At 43.5% G+C, this 15,723-nt stretch overlaps 1 protein-coding gene across 2 annotated transcripts in view; it reads left to right on the top strand.

Moving 5' to 3' along the window:
- Positions 1-15,723, top strand: part of LOC111658880 (ephrin type-A receptor 3-like) — an 86,941-nt gene that overhangs the window by 13,407 nt on the left and 57,811 nt on the right. For both annotated transcript variants that reach the window (XM_023411557.2, XM_023411556.2), the window contains exons 2-5: positions 3,535-3,599; positions 9,477-9,677; positions 11,321-11,428; positions 11,786-12,137. In XM_023411557.2, coding sequence (XP_023267325.1) covers positions 3,535-3,599; positions 9,477-9,677; positions 11,321-11,428; positions 11,786-12,137 — 726 coding nt within the window. The remainder of the gene's footprint in view (positions 1-3,534; positions 3,600-9,476; positions 9,678-11,320; positions 11,429-11,785; positions 12,138-15,723) is intronic.

Here is a 15,723-nt window from a genome sequence, read left to right as displayed (position 1 = left end):
AACTAGCCCTGACCCGTCTCCTCACCTTCCAGTAAAATAGTCACTATAGTGTCCAGTCTGCCCTGAAGATGTAGCACCGATCAGCGGACGCATTATAAACTTTTTTCTTGTAAAAGCAATGATGGCTGCGTATTTTACGGCTTAGCTCTCGGGGTGTCCAGCCTGGCAGATAGTTTTGGTTTTATTAGAAATCTCTCCTTTGAGATTTCTGCCTCAATCCACAATACAACAGGGGGCTGGAATTTCATTTATGGTGCTCACAATTTTGGAAAATAGCTCAACATTTTGGGAACTGTGTTTCAACTTTATTGAAGCCCACTTGATAAACATAAAGAGAAAAGAGGAAAAAACAGAAAGAGCGGAAGCAACAGAGAGAACATTATTAAGATCAGATCAGAACACACAGTCACACACAAGGCCAGTGCGAACGTTACTAGCTAACTACTACGTACATTGTGTAAAAGAGAGTGAATATAATGAGATTGTTCAGCAGCCACACGTGTGAATAACATGCTACCAACAACATCTATACTATAAGGACCTCCTTCCTTGGTGGAAAGAAGTTCCGGTGCAAAATTACCATATTGAGGCCTGTGTGTTTTCAAAAGTAAGCATGACAATATTTCTGGAAAGACACACTAGAGCTGAATCTCAGTGAAACTTTTCACTGTTTTAAGTCCAAAAATTTTCTGTTCACCCCACCGCCGTACCCTCCAAATATCAGCAGAAAAATAAAAGCAAAACTATCTCCCAGCCTAGATAAGACTGAAGGGAAGTAATTTTAAAAAGGACCAGGTTTTACTCACTTGTACTCCTCGTGAAAAACCTGAGAAGGTACAACAGTAAGTCAGAGTCACAGAGAATATAATTGGCATAATTGGCTGTATGTGAAACAGACGATTGTACAACGTTTCACAAACCTGTTGATAGGTACTTCTTTTATCTCTGAGCAGAAATATGAGAGTGTGTGTGAGAATGTGAGTGTGTTTGTGTGCACGCTCTCTGTCGGGCCCTGAAATCACATATTATTATACTATTATGTCCTATTTCTGTACGCCACTCAAATGCTCATGAACTGAGGAAAGCAGTCTAAATGGTCTTTAGTTTCTCTGAATACACACATGGGCTGGAAGCTGCCTCTGACCTTTTGCTGCTCAACATCTCTCCTCCACTGTTTCTGTCTCATCCCTCTCATTTAATCTATCTCTCTCTCTCACCTCGGCTCTGCTGTGCAGCCTCTCTCTCTGCTTCATTACACCAAGTGCACTATTTTCTAGCTGTTTTCTCACGCAGGCGCTGCTGTGTGGGTGCAGGCGCACCCAGACACGCGCAGATATGCGTGCCATTACACGCGCATACACATATATACACACACTAATGCAGCATGACATGCCTCCCTGCTGTCATGGTGTGCTGAGCGGAGGAGAACGGCTGGGATTCAGTTAGGGCTGATGAACAGCATGAGTGCGAGAGGAAGAGAAAGAGAGGGGAAGCCAGGAAAAGAGGAGGTCGGACCAATTTTACAGTTCCTTTGTTATACCTACAGGCAGTATGGATACACAGAGGGGATTGTAAACAGGCACTTTGTACCTCTTTCAATTGAGTGATTAGTCTCATTTGCATTCAGGAGGGCAAACTCTGTTTTCTTCTTACTTTGGAATAGTTTTTCCAGGTCACCGCTGGTACCTTATAAAAATCAGAGCTGCTGTTTTAAAGTGATGCAGCCATTTTCAATTGTGTCAGGTCAGTGACTCGGGATGTCTGATCTGAGATCTGTGGATTGACAGCACAGGTTCAAAGATTTCACTAGCGGGAGGATCACCTTAGGAGAGCAACGATGTGTGTGTGATTGAGAGAGAGAGAAGAAAGAGAGAAGCAGCAGTCTCTGCAGATGGATACTGATTAAATATTGATGGTCAGCGGTGTTGAAGGCATGATTAGGACCTGACTGAGCCAAGCCTCAACAATCACACACACACATACACACACACACACACTAACAAATGACACACATGCGCACACAGGTGGAGAACCTTGCTCCAGAGTCTGAGCAGGTTTTCATTATGCCTCCCGCTGGTCAACCTGCCACCTTCTTCTCCTCACTTTTCATTCTCACCTTCCTGCATCCTCCCTCCACTTCCTCCTGTCACACAGGAGATCGCACACAGGAAACGTGCAATATATGTGCATTCATCCTACTTTTGCACTTTGTCCTAGATGACATTTTCCTCTTAAAGTGATATATTCCAACAAGATGTTTTTTCTAGTTGTGGTATTAAACAATTTTTAGGCTGGAAAATTGTTGTAAAACGCTTGTAGAAAGGGTTGTTTCATCTGTCACTGACTTATTATGTCATCCAGCCATGGAGATAGTTTTAGTTTTATGTCCCCAGGTTTTGAGATATCAATCTCCAGAACTAATGTCTGGATAATCCACAGACTGTGTTGTCAGCAGTTTTTAAAGGGACTATTTCTTCAGTGGAGTTGTATGAGAAGTGTTCAGAGAAAAGGAATTTCCGGAGTAAATGGGACGAGATAGAAGTTACAGCTGAATTTGTTTACCTGCGTTTTTTTTTTTTCATTCTTTGAGCACCACAAACGGGATTCAATTTCCCTCCACTGTGTTTGGCTGGCAGAAATCCCAGAGAGTTATATGTTTAAAAAAAAAAGGCTGTATACATAAGGCAGGTAAGAAAATGTGTTTTTTGAAAATTGGGTGAATTGGCCCTTTGAAGGAAAACATGGATCGGAGTGATCTGGGATTCAAAGTGTGAGAAATGTGAAATGTTAACAAAAACCTCTCAAATCCCTCTCCTGCTCTGAAATCCGGTTCCAGCCAATGACTGGGCTTGGATAAAATGGTTCTGACCATTATAACAGTTTGAGGTGCACAGTCCAACATGTGTGTGAGAATGAGACAAAAGCATTATTCTCACAAAAAAAAAATCATATCAGATGTTTTATTAATTCCGAAGACATGCCAATATCGAAATCCATTTTACCCACTTTTAATACGTAAAACCTGAACACAGTGTCCTTTCTCCCTCAACAACACAACCCTCAAAACAAACATTTTTCAGGCCTATGGAGCTCGAGAGGTTGATACTCAAAAGAGAGAGCGGTATTTGGTGGAGAAAATGTAAATGTAACTGTAAAATATACTCTTGCCTTAGTGTCTTGATGCCGTTTCACTGACTGACTTTGTGTCCCCTTGAACCATAGCAGCTGCAGCACAACCACAGTAATCTTAAAGTTGAAATTGTAGGTTTACCACTGCTTGTGATGCCACTGCTATTGTACTGCAGCGCAACAAAAGACACCTTTGTATAAAACATGAAAACATCTCGGAGTCTCTTTTATATGGATGGTGGAGGGAGGTTTACAACATGATGTTATGAGATGCATTCAATTTCCTCACACTGCATATTGTAACATTATCGTGACTTTAAGGAAACGGAGGCTGAGAAATGAAACGTGACTCGCAGTCTCTTCGGTATGTGTAAGTTAACGTTTTTGTTCTCTGTGTTCTTGCAGTTACGTTGCTGGACTCCATGTCAGCTCTGGCCGACCTGGGCTGGGAGGCTTACCCTAATGAGGGGGTGAGTATATGCAGCACACACACGCACGCGCACACACACACACACACACACACACACACACACACACACACACACACACACAAAAACAAACAAAAAACATCCTCTCTTTACGCCGGAGCTGGCAGCAAAAGTATAAATCTGATCACAACTAGCGGGTCGTGTTGACATGTTTTATTTTCAGGGAACAGGCAGGGACTCAGAGCTAGCAGCAGCATTGGAGCGTGTGTTTTAGAGAGCACTGGGTTCTTGAGCGCTCCTTGCTAAATCGGGAGTCTGCAGGGGGAATTTACAAATTATTTCTGCTGCGCTGAAAACGCTGTGGCACTGGAGCCTCCATTTCTTACAGGTTGTGATTTTTTTGGGCGATGGAGTGAAGGGACAGTGTGGAGGGGTAAATATTCTTACGTAAGAGGACACTGGTGTGTACATGCTGGTGTCGTTTCCATGTATGCAGGGGGTTACGCAACTAGCCTTTTACATGTATAGGGACCAGGGGAGTCTGGAGTGCAGCCAGCACGAATCAGGAAATGACAACAGAGAAGTGAGAGGAGAGGAAGAGGGTGAGAGCGCGGAGAGGAGGAATGACAAAGTTGATTCAATAAAGAAGTAAGAGCGGGTTCTGTACGTCACTCTAGCAGTAGAGCTGTTGAATGGCGCTGAATTAATTCTATTTCCCCTTGAGTCACGCACTTCCTCTCCACCATTCAGCATCGGTGTGTTAAATTGCAGGATGCCACACGCGGTTTCATGGTTGTGCGCAGCAGACAAGAGGCAGCTGAAGTGAGCAGCGCTAAGCAAGGTTGTTTTCTCAAGCAATCAAGGGTATCAGGTTCACATATTTGAAATGCTCCGATTGTGTGGCCATATTGTGGATGTTTGTGTATGTTCGTTTTGTCTCCACTGAGGTCCTTATAGAAAAGCAGAATGTGTTCCATCTGTGGCTAAGCCAAACGGTTCAATCTAATTTTGAAAACCAGAGTAAGCAAGTTAGTCTTATTGAAAATATGGTTCAGTTTGGGGTGGCTTAATCATGGCCCGGAAAAGCACATGTGTTGTTAGTTTGCCCTCAAACAAATGTGTTGGCTAGAAAGTTAAATATATACAATAAACTCCATCGTGTATATCTTTTTTCATGAACTGTCAGTATAGTTCGGATCTGGCGTCTCCTCCCTGAGTATGTACAGGAACTGAGAGGAGATTGGCTCTATGGGCCTCCACACAACTCCTCTGTTAAATAAACACTACAACTGAGACATTATAAAAAGAAAAGCATTTTGTTTTGTTTTAGTGCTTTTTACTTTCAGGTTTTATCAGCTGCTTTATCTGACAAAGGAAATTATTAAATTGGTTAAAGCTGGTAAAGTCTTTGTTCTGGCGGTTGTTCTCATTCTCTCTGTGTACATGAAGCCGATGTTATCGTCCTCCTGGATAAACATGATCCTCCCTCTTTGTTCTACTATCCACTGTCAGATAGAAAGACAAATTCAAAAGGCTAAATTGTATGAAATAAGCAGCTGCATCTGCTTCTTAAAAAAAAAAAAGCCCACACAGTTTTCAGTTTTCAGTTAGCTATAAAAGTTATGTTTGTCATAAACAGCTAGAAGGCAAACAAGCTTAAAGCAACACAAAGCAAGTGCAGCTGAAGCAGCATAAACAAACAGGAAGAGACAAAGTGAAAGCCAGGCAAGGAGATTGTGTTATATGCGCCCATCTTTAAACATCACTGCAACTTTTTATAGTGCCACTTTAATTGTGACATCATTTCTATAAAAATTGAACGCGCGGAATCAATATTGTTCGAAGCCTCTGTCTCACATCGGTAGTTCCCTCAAAACTCAACACCATCCCAGTTTTTAATTCTCCATTTGAAACACAGGTGCTGTATCAAAGAAACAAATTTAAGAATACATTTTAGGAGCATAATAGCCTATGCAGTGTCATGTTAATGCTTTATATCTGTTGTCCATGAAGCTCTCATGATTTGACCTAGGCGAGGTACGTCGTCATCAGCACACATTCTTGTCTGCTGACTCGTCACTGACACACACTTTATCTTCTGGGCTAAACAAATTCTTATTGTGTTTACATGGGCATAAAGTCCAGTTTAATCACAGAGCTACGCCAGGTCATCCACTCTTCCCCTGTGTCCTCATGCAGAGGATAGCTGCAAAATCTTATTGTGAAGCACCTACAGGAAATCTAATGTCTTTTTTGTCACCAAGGTTGCTGAGCTTTTATTTTTGCTCTTCTTCATTAAAAACAGAGCAAAGCAACAGGATGCTGTTTGCTCAGTAGCTCAGTTTTAAATACTGCACGAGAAAAAAAGCAGAAACAGGGAGCCGTTACATCAGGGGTGGCTGAGGATAACAAGCTGTTACTGTGGGCAACCTGTATCGAAAAATAAATGAATAAATAACAAAAAGCATCAGGGGCTCATTTTTACAAGATGATCCTTCTACTAGCCTTCTTGCATCATCATATAAAACCTTTGTAAATGTATCTCCTTTTGTGCCATAAAACAAGCCCGCGAATTTGTAGTTAAATCTAGCTTGGTGGCGTACACCATAAAAAACTGTAGAGACGAATAGAGGCTGCCAATCCTGTTGGCAACAGTACTGTTTGTTTATCATAATTATATACAAACTGCATGTCTCCGATGCTCAGAAATGCTCCTTGGATCTAATGTAAAGGAGAAGAGAAGGGACAGAGAGTGATAGACTGAGAGGGGGAAGGTGCAAGGGCTGTGAGAAGGTCTTTATGTTTCATATCAGGGGGATTATCCAGTTGACCTTTGCACTTTAAACCTGTGGACTGGACTCAGCGAGGGGCAATTCCCACCAATGTGAGACCACTGTCTAGGTGAATTAGTCAAAAACCACACTTGACCCCCGAGGGTCACGCTTAATCCAAGCCGTGCAGGGCCGGATGTGCCTGAGACTGAGCGGAGCGACCCACTTCTGTCACCGGGCAGGGGTGTTCCTCGTGAGGGACACAAAACAGATACGTCTTAATGATGTTTGAAAATGGGAGGCCCTCGCAGCATCTCGACCCCCCCCCCCCAGAGGCTCCATAACCCCCACTTCTCTTTCTTCATCTTCCATCTGTGTTTTTTTCCTCTCCTCTCGCTCTCTGCCCCCTCCCACCCCACCGTCCTCACTAAGCCAGAGCTTGTTCCAGCGGTTGGAGGCCAATTATGTCCTCGTAGGTGTACCCATCAGATGATTGCAGAAGGGGGGATATTATGTTAAGCTGGTGAATGGTTGAACTTAAACCCCGATCCGACGTCTCTGCTTCACTTCAAAGCAATCAAGCGGGCTCCGTGCTGATTGGCCGAGGTGATTGAGGGTTCAGGGAGGAGGGTTTCATTCTGAATGTTAATTAGCGTTTCAGTCTGAACCAAAATAGGCAACAGTTTTCATTTAGTGTGTGTGTGTGTGTGTGTGTGTTTGTGTTTAGGGAGTACATTTCCCTTCTTTTGGTAGGTGTGCTCTCAAGTGGCTGGTGTATCATTTGCAAACATGGAGGCGAGCAGGTTGTTTTCATGATCATAAACACACCTGTGCGTTACACCAGCTAAAAGTGACAATGAACAGACTCGCCATCAAGGGAAATAAGTCACTCACCAGGAAGTGGCAGTAATCCAGCCACTCCAAACTCTGCCTACAAAGAAATAAACAAAGACATCATAAAGCCCTCTTTATCCCTCAATGACTATTCCCATAAATGCTTTAATCACCACTCCCTGGGGACTCAGCTTTGTGTGTGTGTATGTGTGTGTGTGGGTGTGTGCAACCGTCCTGTGATGTCCGACTGGTCCCAGCTCTGCACAGATGGGTCTATTTAGCTGCCAGGCGAGCCTGTAATTTACCAACATTCATTCATCTCTCTCCTCTTTTCTCTCTCTTTCTCCCTCCGTCTGGTGTTTTGTTCTTTTAATTGAATCGAATGCGGTTGATCACAATGACTCGAAGTTATTGTGTGCGTACAATGTCAAGCGAGACTCCAGTGATACATCCCCTTATATGTAATCTTCAAACTCTGAAGTGGCTATCAGGGACATTTGTGTCAGCTGACTGCAGCAGCTTTAACAGTCTCCTGCCTCTTCTCCTTCTTTTCTCGGTTTCTGTAGTAGAGTGACTGTTGGGTAAGGAATCAAGAGAGAGCTGGTTTTGTTCGAGCTCCAATTCATACACAGTAGACGTTTCAGTAGAGGCTGTGGAGATTAAAAGCATCTGAGTGTGTGAGAGAGCCAGTGAAAGTGCGCGTGAGTCTATGTGAGAATGTGTGGGGTTTTCTTTTTTATGTGGATCTGTTTTAGTGCTCAGGACTTGGAGGTGAACTGCGTCGAGCTTTTGCCGGGTTGTTGGGCCGTCACATCAGATTAACCTCAAGAATCCAACCTTAGCTTGGACTTGTCTGAAAATCTCTTTGCCTTTTTTTTTGCTGCTTTCTCAGCATTTTATTAGCCTGTCTTCTCTCTTTTCTTTATCTCTCTTTCTTTCTTTCTCTGTGCCTCTTGCTTCACCTACAATTCTGGTTTCATTTGAATTTTAGGACACGTTAGGGATGACAGGTAGTTACTTCTGTATGTCTTGTTTTGTGTGTGTGTGTGTGCTTCAGTGAATGCAAGTGTGTATACACATGCGTGTATACAGTATGTGTTCATACCATGCATTATGTGTTTACATGGTTGGACGACTGTAAGGTGATATGTGTTCATCACTCGGGAGCTTAAAGCTTCAGTATTAAGATGATGACAGGAGCTCAGAACAAAGATGGTGGTCCTCTCATCCCTCACCACAAACTAGGACTCATCCAGTTTGTGTGTGTGTTTGTGTGTGTTTTCATGAAAATCCAGTTAGCTTCCCCTTGAATGGATCAGATATCTTGAGACTGAGACCGCATTGGTTTATTTTCCGTTTCTTTAAGGAATAGACATGTTCTTTCTCTTATGTGTGTATGTGTGTGTATGTGTGTGTGTGCGCGCGTGTGTGTGTGTGCGTGTTTAGATAGAAATGTTTTCCTGCTCATGCGAGAAGTGTTCTCAATTACTGCCTTAGTCAGAAGTGGAAACAGATGGTAGCAGATGACGGGAGACAAAGTAGCTCTGTCCTACCTACTCCTTGCTCTCTCTCTCTCGCTCCCTCTCTCTCACTCCGTTTCTCTCTCTCTCATACACACACACACACACACACACACACACTTAAGAGCTAAATCACCCATTCACTTAAGAAAAACACGCTCACTCTGTGCACACGTGCAACACAGACAAAGACAGTCCTTCAGTCATCTTGACACAGATCATCACTCATATTCATCCAGACATGAAAACAGAACACGCAGGCTTAGGCGTTGGTTTTCACTAAACCACAGTTCATTGAACTCGCGCCCAGTTTCCCATAAGCAATATTTGGACTGAGATCTCCTTTGTCCATTGACTACTGATGGAATAGGATGATCTTGCTGCTGAGTGGTGCTGAATGTCACTCAACCCTGGTTGCACGTCCACTTGGACTTTGAATTTAAATTTACGCCCTCCTTCGCCTCTCTTTACCCTCCTTTTTTTCACTTTCTTTCACACCTCTCTGGCATGTTTATTGCTATTTTCTTTCATCTTCCCTTCTCTCTTTCCTCACTTCTTCCTTCCTTACCCCTTTTCCAGCATCCTCTGCTTATCCTCTCCATCTTTCTCTCTGCTTTCTACCTCTTTCCTTTTCTTCATCCCACTTCTTTCTCTTGCTCTTCATCACAAAGTGGCATCTGATAAAGGTGGAATAAATGTGGAACAATCATATTTAATGAAGATACTGTATCTTTCTAATCTAATAGACCAACTTTGCTCCCCCCCTCTTTCCTCTGTCCACCTCTCATCCTCAGTGGGAGGAGATCAGTGTGATGGACGAGAGGAACACCCCGATGAGGACCTACCAGGTGTGTAACGTCATGGAGGCCAACCAGAACAACTGGCTGAGGACGCGCCACATCAGCAGAGAAGGGGCGCAGCGCGTCTACATTGAGATCAAGTTCACCCTGAGGGACTGTAATAGCCTGCCCGGGGTCCCTGGTACCTGCAAAGAGGTCTGCATCACTTAACAAACACACGCATGCAAGCTTTTTAACACATGGGCAGCATGGTGGCAGATAATGTCCTTGCAGCTGGAAGGTGTGTGTGTGTGTGTGTGTGTGTGTGTGTGTGTGTGTTTGTTTAGAACCTCCTGTCGCATTTCTGCTGCTTGTTTGTTCACTCTTGGTGAGCAAAGCATTGAATTTGGACTTTAGCTCCATAGGTGTTGTTGTGTAGCTGTCTGCTCTCTGAATTCCTTTTGGAGGGAAACAAGTAAAAAGACACATTTCTTCTTTTTTTTTGAGATCAGTGGCACAGGAGTAAGTCTGATATGAATCATGGTGGAGGCAGAAATTGTTTGGAGTCTGTGGTCTGTCTGAAAAAAAAAATCACTTCTGAAATCCTAAATGTATTCTCTGACTCCGCTGTGCTCTTAGTCTTTTGGATAAAATTGAGTTAACTAACTAACATAAGGAGTGTTTTCTTTCACTTCTCAAATATGTAATTTAGTCGATACATATTGCATTTGTGATGAAAATGTTAGAGTAAATGCAACACAAATTAAAAACATTCACAAATTAGAACCATAGCGCATTTACAGCGCTCTCGATGGCAGCTGAGTTTAGGGGCGCTTTGCTATTCAGCTAAATCAGCAAATTAACTTTAATGACAAATCTCTGCCTTTTCAATTAAACCTGCCTGATCTTCATGTTTGAGCTGATGCTGTATTGTTTGCTTTCACTGCAGCAGATAACATAGACACTCATGGCAGAAATGTGAAAAGATAGAAAGAAGTGGAAACATATTTCTTCTCTCTTAACAAGGTTGACTGGAAGTTAATTTTTTGTTTGTGAAGTGCCTGAAGCCACAAGTACTTGAGCATCAAACCTGTGATGAGGAAGGAATTTTGTGCCCATATGTCACAGAATATGGCTGATTTCACAGCATTCTGCTGTTTACATTTATGGCCACATACATATTAATGTACTGTAAGGCCTGACAAAATTTGGTAGTTTTTGTTTGTACTGTAATTATTGCTTCCTATGTAATCAGAGCTTATTATGCACATCATACGACACAACAAAGCAGGAAAAGGGCATTTCAAATAAGCATACACACACACACACACACACACAAACTGACGCACACTTTGATGGCTGATGAATAGATAAATAGACAAGAGGCGAGAAAAGACTGACATGAGCGAATCGCTGCAGAATGAAACAGACGATGCTCCAGAGGCCTCTTTTGTGGCTGCTTGTACATTTTAACTATATACTGTATATATATTTTTTATTCTTTTTTTTTACAGTCCCCTATTCTCTCATATCAGCCAGATATCACTGCTCCTCTGTATTCATTTCTCTCTGCTTTGTATGCCCCCTGCCCCCTCTTCACTCTCATTACATCTCCAGAGTGACTAGTGAAGATAATATGAGTCAGTACAGAGCTGCGCTTTCATGAAACTGCAGACAGTGCTGCCGACTGACCATTGAGTCAGAGGGACTTGATATTTGAAGTGAAGCAGGAGAATAGCTAGAGGACGGACTTTCTGACTTTTATCTGTCTCTTCACTGTGTGTTATTCTGCCTCGTGTGATCACTTACATTTCTAGAGTTTGAAAGGTGATGGACGCTGTTTTTCTTTTTTTTTGCAGACATTCAACATGTACTACTATGAGTCCAACAATGCCAACCTGTGGTTCATCAAGGAAAGCCAATATGTCAAGATTGATACTATTGCTGCAGATGAGAGCTTTACACAGGTATGGGCGCCCATTAAACTCAATCTGTGTGTACGTGGCCATATGATCCTCATGCTCATATAAAAGAGCTGCATTCCAAAATAAGATATTCATCATTTGCCACGTACCCTTCGATAATGAATCGGGATTTGAATGTGGGTTGTATTTTAAAACTTAATCATCTCATTCCCTTTGCTTGCAAAATTTGTCAGGATTTTGAGGACATAATTATTTCTGTCTTGGAAATGCAGTTGCTGAGTTTTCTGGCAATGTTTTACCTAAATAATAATAGCAACCTTTTAGACTAGAAAAAAAATGCTCTGATTGAATGCTCACATGTAAAAGAAGTAAGACATGTAAAATGTCCTTTGTCCACAGGTGGACGTCGGTGACCGCGTCATGAAGTTAAACACGGAGGTGCGCGACATCAGCAACCTGAGTAAAAAGGGTTTTTACCTGGCCTTCCAGGACCTGGGCGCCTGTATCGCTCTGGTCTCTGTCAGGGTCTTCTACAAGAAGTGCCCCCTCACTGTGCTCAACTTGGCCCAGTTCCCCGACACAATAACAGGCGGAGACACTGCGCTGGTGGAGGTCCACGGTGTGTGTGTGAATGCCTCCGAGGAGTTCGAGGCTCCCAAGATGTACTGCAGTGCAGATGGAGGTTGGCTGGTTCCCATCGGGAGATGTGTGTGCAAACCGGGCTTCGAGGAGAACAAGGACGTCTGCCAGCGTGAGTGGGGCGGTGGGGTGGGGTGGGGGGTGGGGGGGGTCCCCGAGGGCATGTGTGGGATTTATTTGTAAGTGTGGGAATGTGTGTGTTTGTGTGTGTTGTGAGCGAGACAGAGAGACAGAGAAGGACAAATTTAGAGCATGGGATAGAAAACAGTGCACGGTGTTGTGATGTGGTTGCTTTAATGCTTCTGTATATACAAAGCAAATTTATTATTGCACAATTTACCCGAGTGAATGTTTTATAGTGTGTGTATAGTGTACGAACAGGCCTCATCAAGGTTGGCCTTCTGATATTATATGTGTGTGAGACTCCTCAACAGCTCACACACAAGTGCTCTTACAAACAAAGCACAGCAATCATTTCCATCCGGCTCTCCACGATGTAAATAAGTGGCGTGTGCGCACCTGTATGTCTTCGTGGAGACGTTTCATCACTCATATATGAGTTTTGTTGTGAAACTGTGGATGGAAAGACAACGACTGTGTATTTAGGTTACTGACTGCACTGTCTTTGTGTGACTGTGTGTGTCAGCACGGGTGTCATAACTCTGAGTGACTTTTATACAGCTCCCAGCTCTGTGAGGACAGTTCTCACACAGGAAAGGGTAGGAGTTGCTTTAAGGCATATCCTCTTTTTCTTTTCTTTTTTTCAAGGATGTGCGTGTGTGTGTCTGTGTGTGTCTGTGTGTGTGTGTGTGTGTGTGTGTGTGTGTGTGTGTGTGTGTGTGTGTATGTGTGTTTGTCAGAGCCGAATATCTCATTTTCCCTGCTGAGTAGAGGAGAGCGGTAAGAGAGAGTGTATGTGTATGTGTGTCTGTGTGTGTGTGTGTGTGTGTGTGTGTGAGAGAGAGAGAAAGTGCTTATTGATGTGTGTTTGCGTTGTAGGAGGAGAGGGAAAGGTATGCCTTAGGAAGCAGATTATTGAGTCGTAAAACTCCACAGATGGTGTGTGTGTGTGCAGTATGCATGTGTATATACTGTGTGTGTGTACATGCATTTGAGTGAGCAAGCTGTATTAGACTCACGCCGTCACCTGTCCCCACGGGCTCACTTCCTCCCCGAAAAAAAAAAAAAAGGGAAAATGGAATCATAGATATTCATCGCTGCAAACTTGGAATCGGTGCACATAATGCATTTTCAGTTGTTTTGGAGAAGCAGCCGCCAAGACACCCAGAAAACTTGGCAGCTGGGCCTTAGAGACAAGTGAATAAGAACAAGCTGTACTGTGTAGTTTGCAGACTGGTAATGTGCACAGATTGTGGCAGAACTCCGGCTGCATCTCAATCATCAAACACCGACTGTTGAGCTACATGTCTGTCTTGTAAAGTGACACGCCGCAGTTATTTAAGAGGTGAGCTCACTGACAGCTTATCAAATGATTTCACTACCTACAGTGTGCAGGTCTATGTCACATTCCCTGTACTGAGGCTGTATTTGAAGTCAGTCTGACGCAGCAAAGCGGTTGACCTCGGTGATCTCCATGACCTCATCAGTCTGCTCCCTCGGTCTCATCACTCCGCAGAGAATAAATAGAGCAGCGTAAGCGCATTTAACAAGCTCGCTTTAACTCAATAACACCATGCGCGCGTGTGTGTGTGTGTGCGCGCTGTAGTTGTGTGCAGAAGTCATGATGAAGTCTTATTGGCAGTCTGAGGTCAGAGGTCAGGAAATATATGTGTCCCTCGTCTGATAAGTTATGGGCTCTACAGATGAGGCACGCGTGGAGAACTGGTGTCCATTGTCTTCAACACAGGAAGGAAATTCAGGATTTCGGTTTCAGTTCTTTTCATGGCAGATTTTCTGGTGTGGCAATTATTCTAGAAACAATCAAAAAGCATTTTTCAATAGATTTTAATCCCTTCGTGGTGAATTGAAGCTTCTCCGCCGCAGGGTTGTCTGCGCCACCTACTCGGTATTAGGAAAAACATTTTTGTGGGATCTTGGGGGGGATTTGCATACCAATGAGCTGGAGAATTTGCTGTCCCACGTATGTCAGCCTAACACATCTCATACTTGTTTGTTGCTTGTGAAATAATGCCAAATTGACACCCAGGAAACCAGCTTTCTTTTTTTAAAACTGCTTTGATGCCTGTGCCGTTTCTCCTGCGCGTGCCTGTGTTCTGATGCTGTTCCCTTCCCTCGTCAAAATTTCACTTATGCCTACTAATGTAACTGCATCTGCAATCAGGCTGCTTTTAACAAAGACATGAGAGGACACAGAGAAGTACAACAAGCCAGTGTGTTGCACCTTAATGTGTCCCAGAGAGAACAAGGGCCAGGCTTTTAAAGAGTCCTCTCAGCGCTCAGCGTCAGCTCCAAACAAAAGGTTCCTGCCCTGACACAGTCTGAGGGTCTTCCATAGGGAAAACACACTCTGCTAATGCATTTAAATCACCCTCTCTCATTTGCTGTCACACAAAGAGATGAAGGGGTGAGGTGGGGGAGAGAGCTGAGAAAAGGAGCAGGAGGGCATTTGTAATTATCACCAGCGAGCAGGTGAACAGGTCTTTTAGCGGACGGGTGCCTTGAATTCTCTTCCTCTTGTTCTTTTTGTGTGTCTGCCTGTTTTGGTCTTTTCTACCATTTAGCTGCTCTGATGCTCATTGTTTTCCTGCTCTAATGTTCCGTGTGAGTCTTCTCACAGTGTTTTGGCCTCTCCCGCCTCCTCTTTTTGTCTCTGTTTTACTCTCCTTCTCCATCTGACTCCCATTCTCTCTCTCTCTCCCTCTCTCTCTGTCCCTGTCTCTCTCTCTTTCCCTCTCGGTGTGTGAGGCGCTAATGGAATCATTACTAGCCTCTCTGTGTTAGACAAACACCAGACACCACCAATTACAGCCATTTTTTTTTTCTCAATCTCTGGCTCCTCGCTGCTATTTTCTAACCTTGCTCTGCTGTCTGCTTCTATAATGGGACAGGTCTCCTCCTCTCTCCCTCTACAAGCCTCCCAATTTTGCTCCTCACCCATCTTTTCTGATATTGTCTTCCTTTTTCACCTCACCATTTTTCCTTCTGTCTCCCTCCTCTTCCTCCTCCTCCTCTTCCTCCTCACAGCGCCCATCTCCTCTATCTGTTCTCGTTAAACATTTATAGATCACGGGTTCATCTTTCTCTTTTTGTATTTTCCCACCCCATGCTTGCTTCCTATTCCCTAAAGTGAGGCGTTTTTAGTGTGTTTATATGTGTGTATATGATTTGATGGTGTTAATGTCACTGGTTTAGATTCAACCTGCTGGATTGTTTTATGACAAACAGGGTTGTCACTCACACGGACAGAAGCAGAGACTATGTGATTGGAGAAAGTGAGATTCATGGGAAATGAGGTCTTAATTTTGAGACAAAACCAGTAGCTTGCGACAATGATTTCATATTGACATTATGTTGTTATTGAAAAAAGTACCAGGATCTTACTGGAGAATCCATGTAAATCCAAGTGGAAGTTGTAGGAACCTTTACCCGTTCGCCTGTAATTTACAGCTACACAAAGAGGCACATTCCACGTGTTCAGGTGGCCTGCTGTGCACTGACTAACACGCTCTTTAGGTTACAATGGCAAGTAATTGGAATGAAATGGAAAAATGAAAGTG

This window comes from Seriola lalandi, unplaced genomic scaffold (genome assembly GCF_002814215.2).
Source record: "Seriola lalandi dorsalis isolate HSWRI2012SDOR001 ecotype SW California unplaced genomic scaffold, Sedor1 jcf7180002054469, whole genome shotgun sequence".
In the NCBI taxonomy this organism is placed as follows: Eukaryota; Metazoa; Chordata; class Actinopteri; order Carangiformes; family Carangidae; genus Seriola; species Seriola lalandi.
This window is presented reverse-complemented; position numbering and strand designations above follow the sequence as displayed.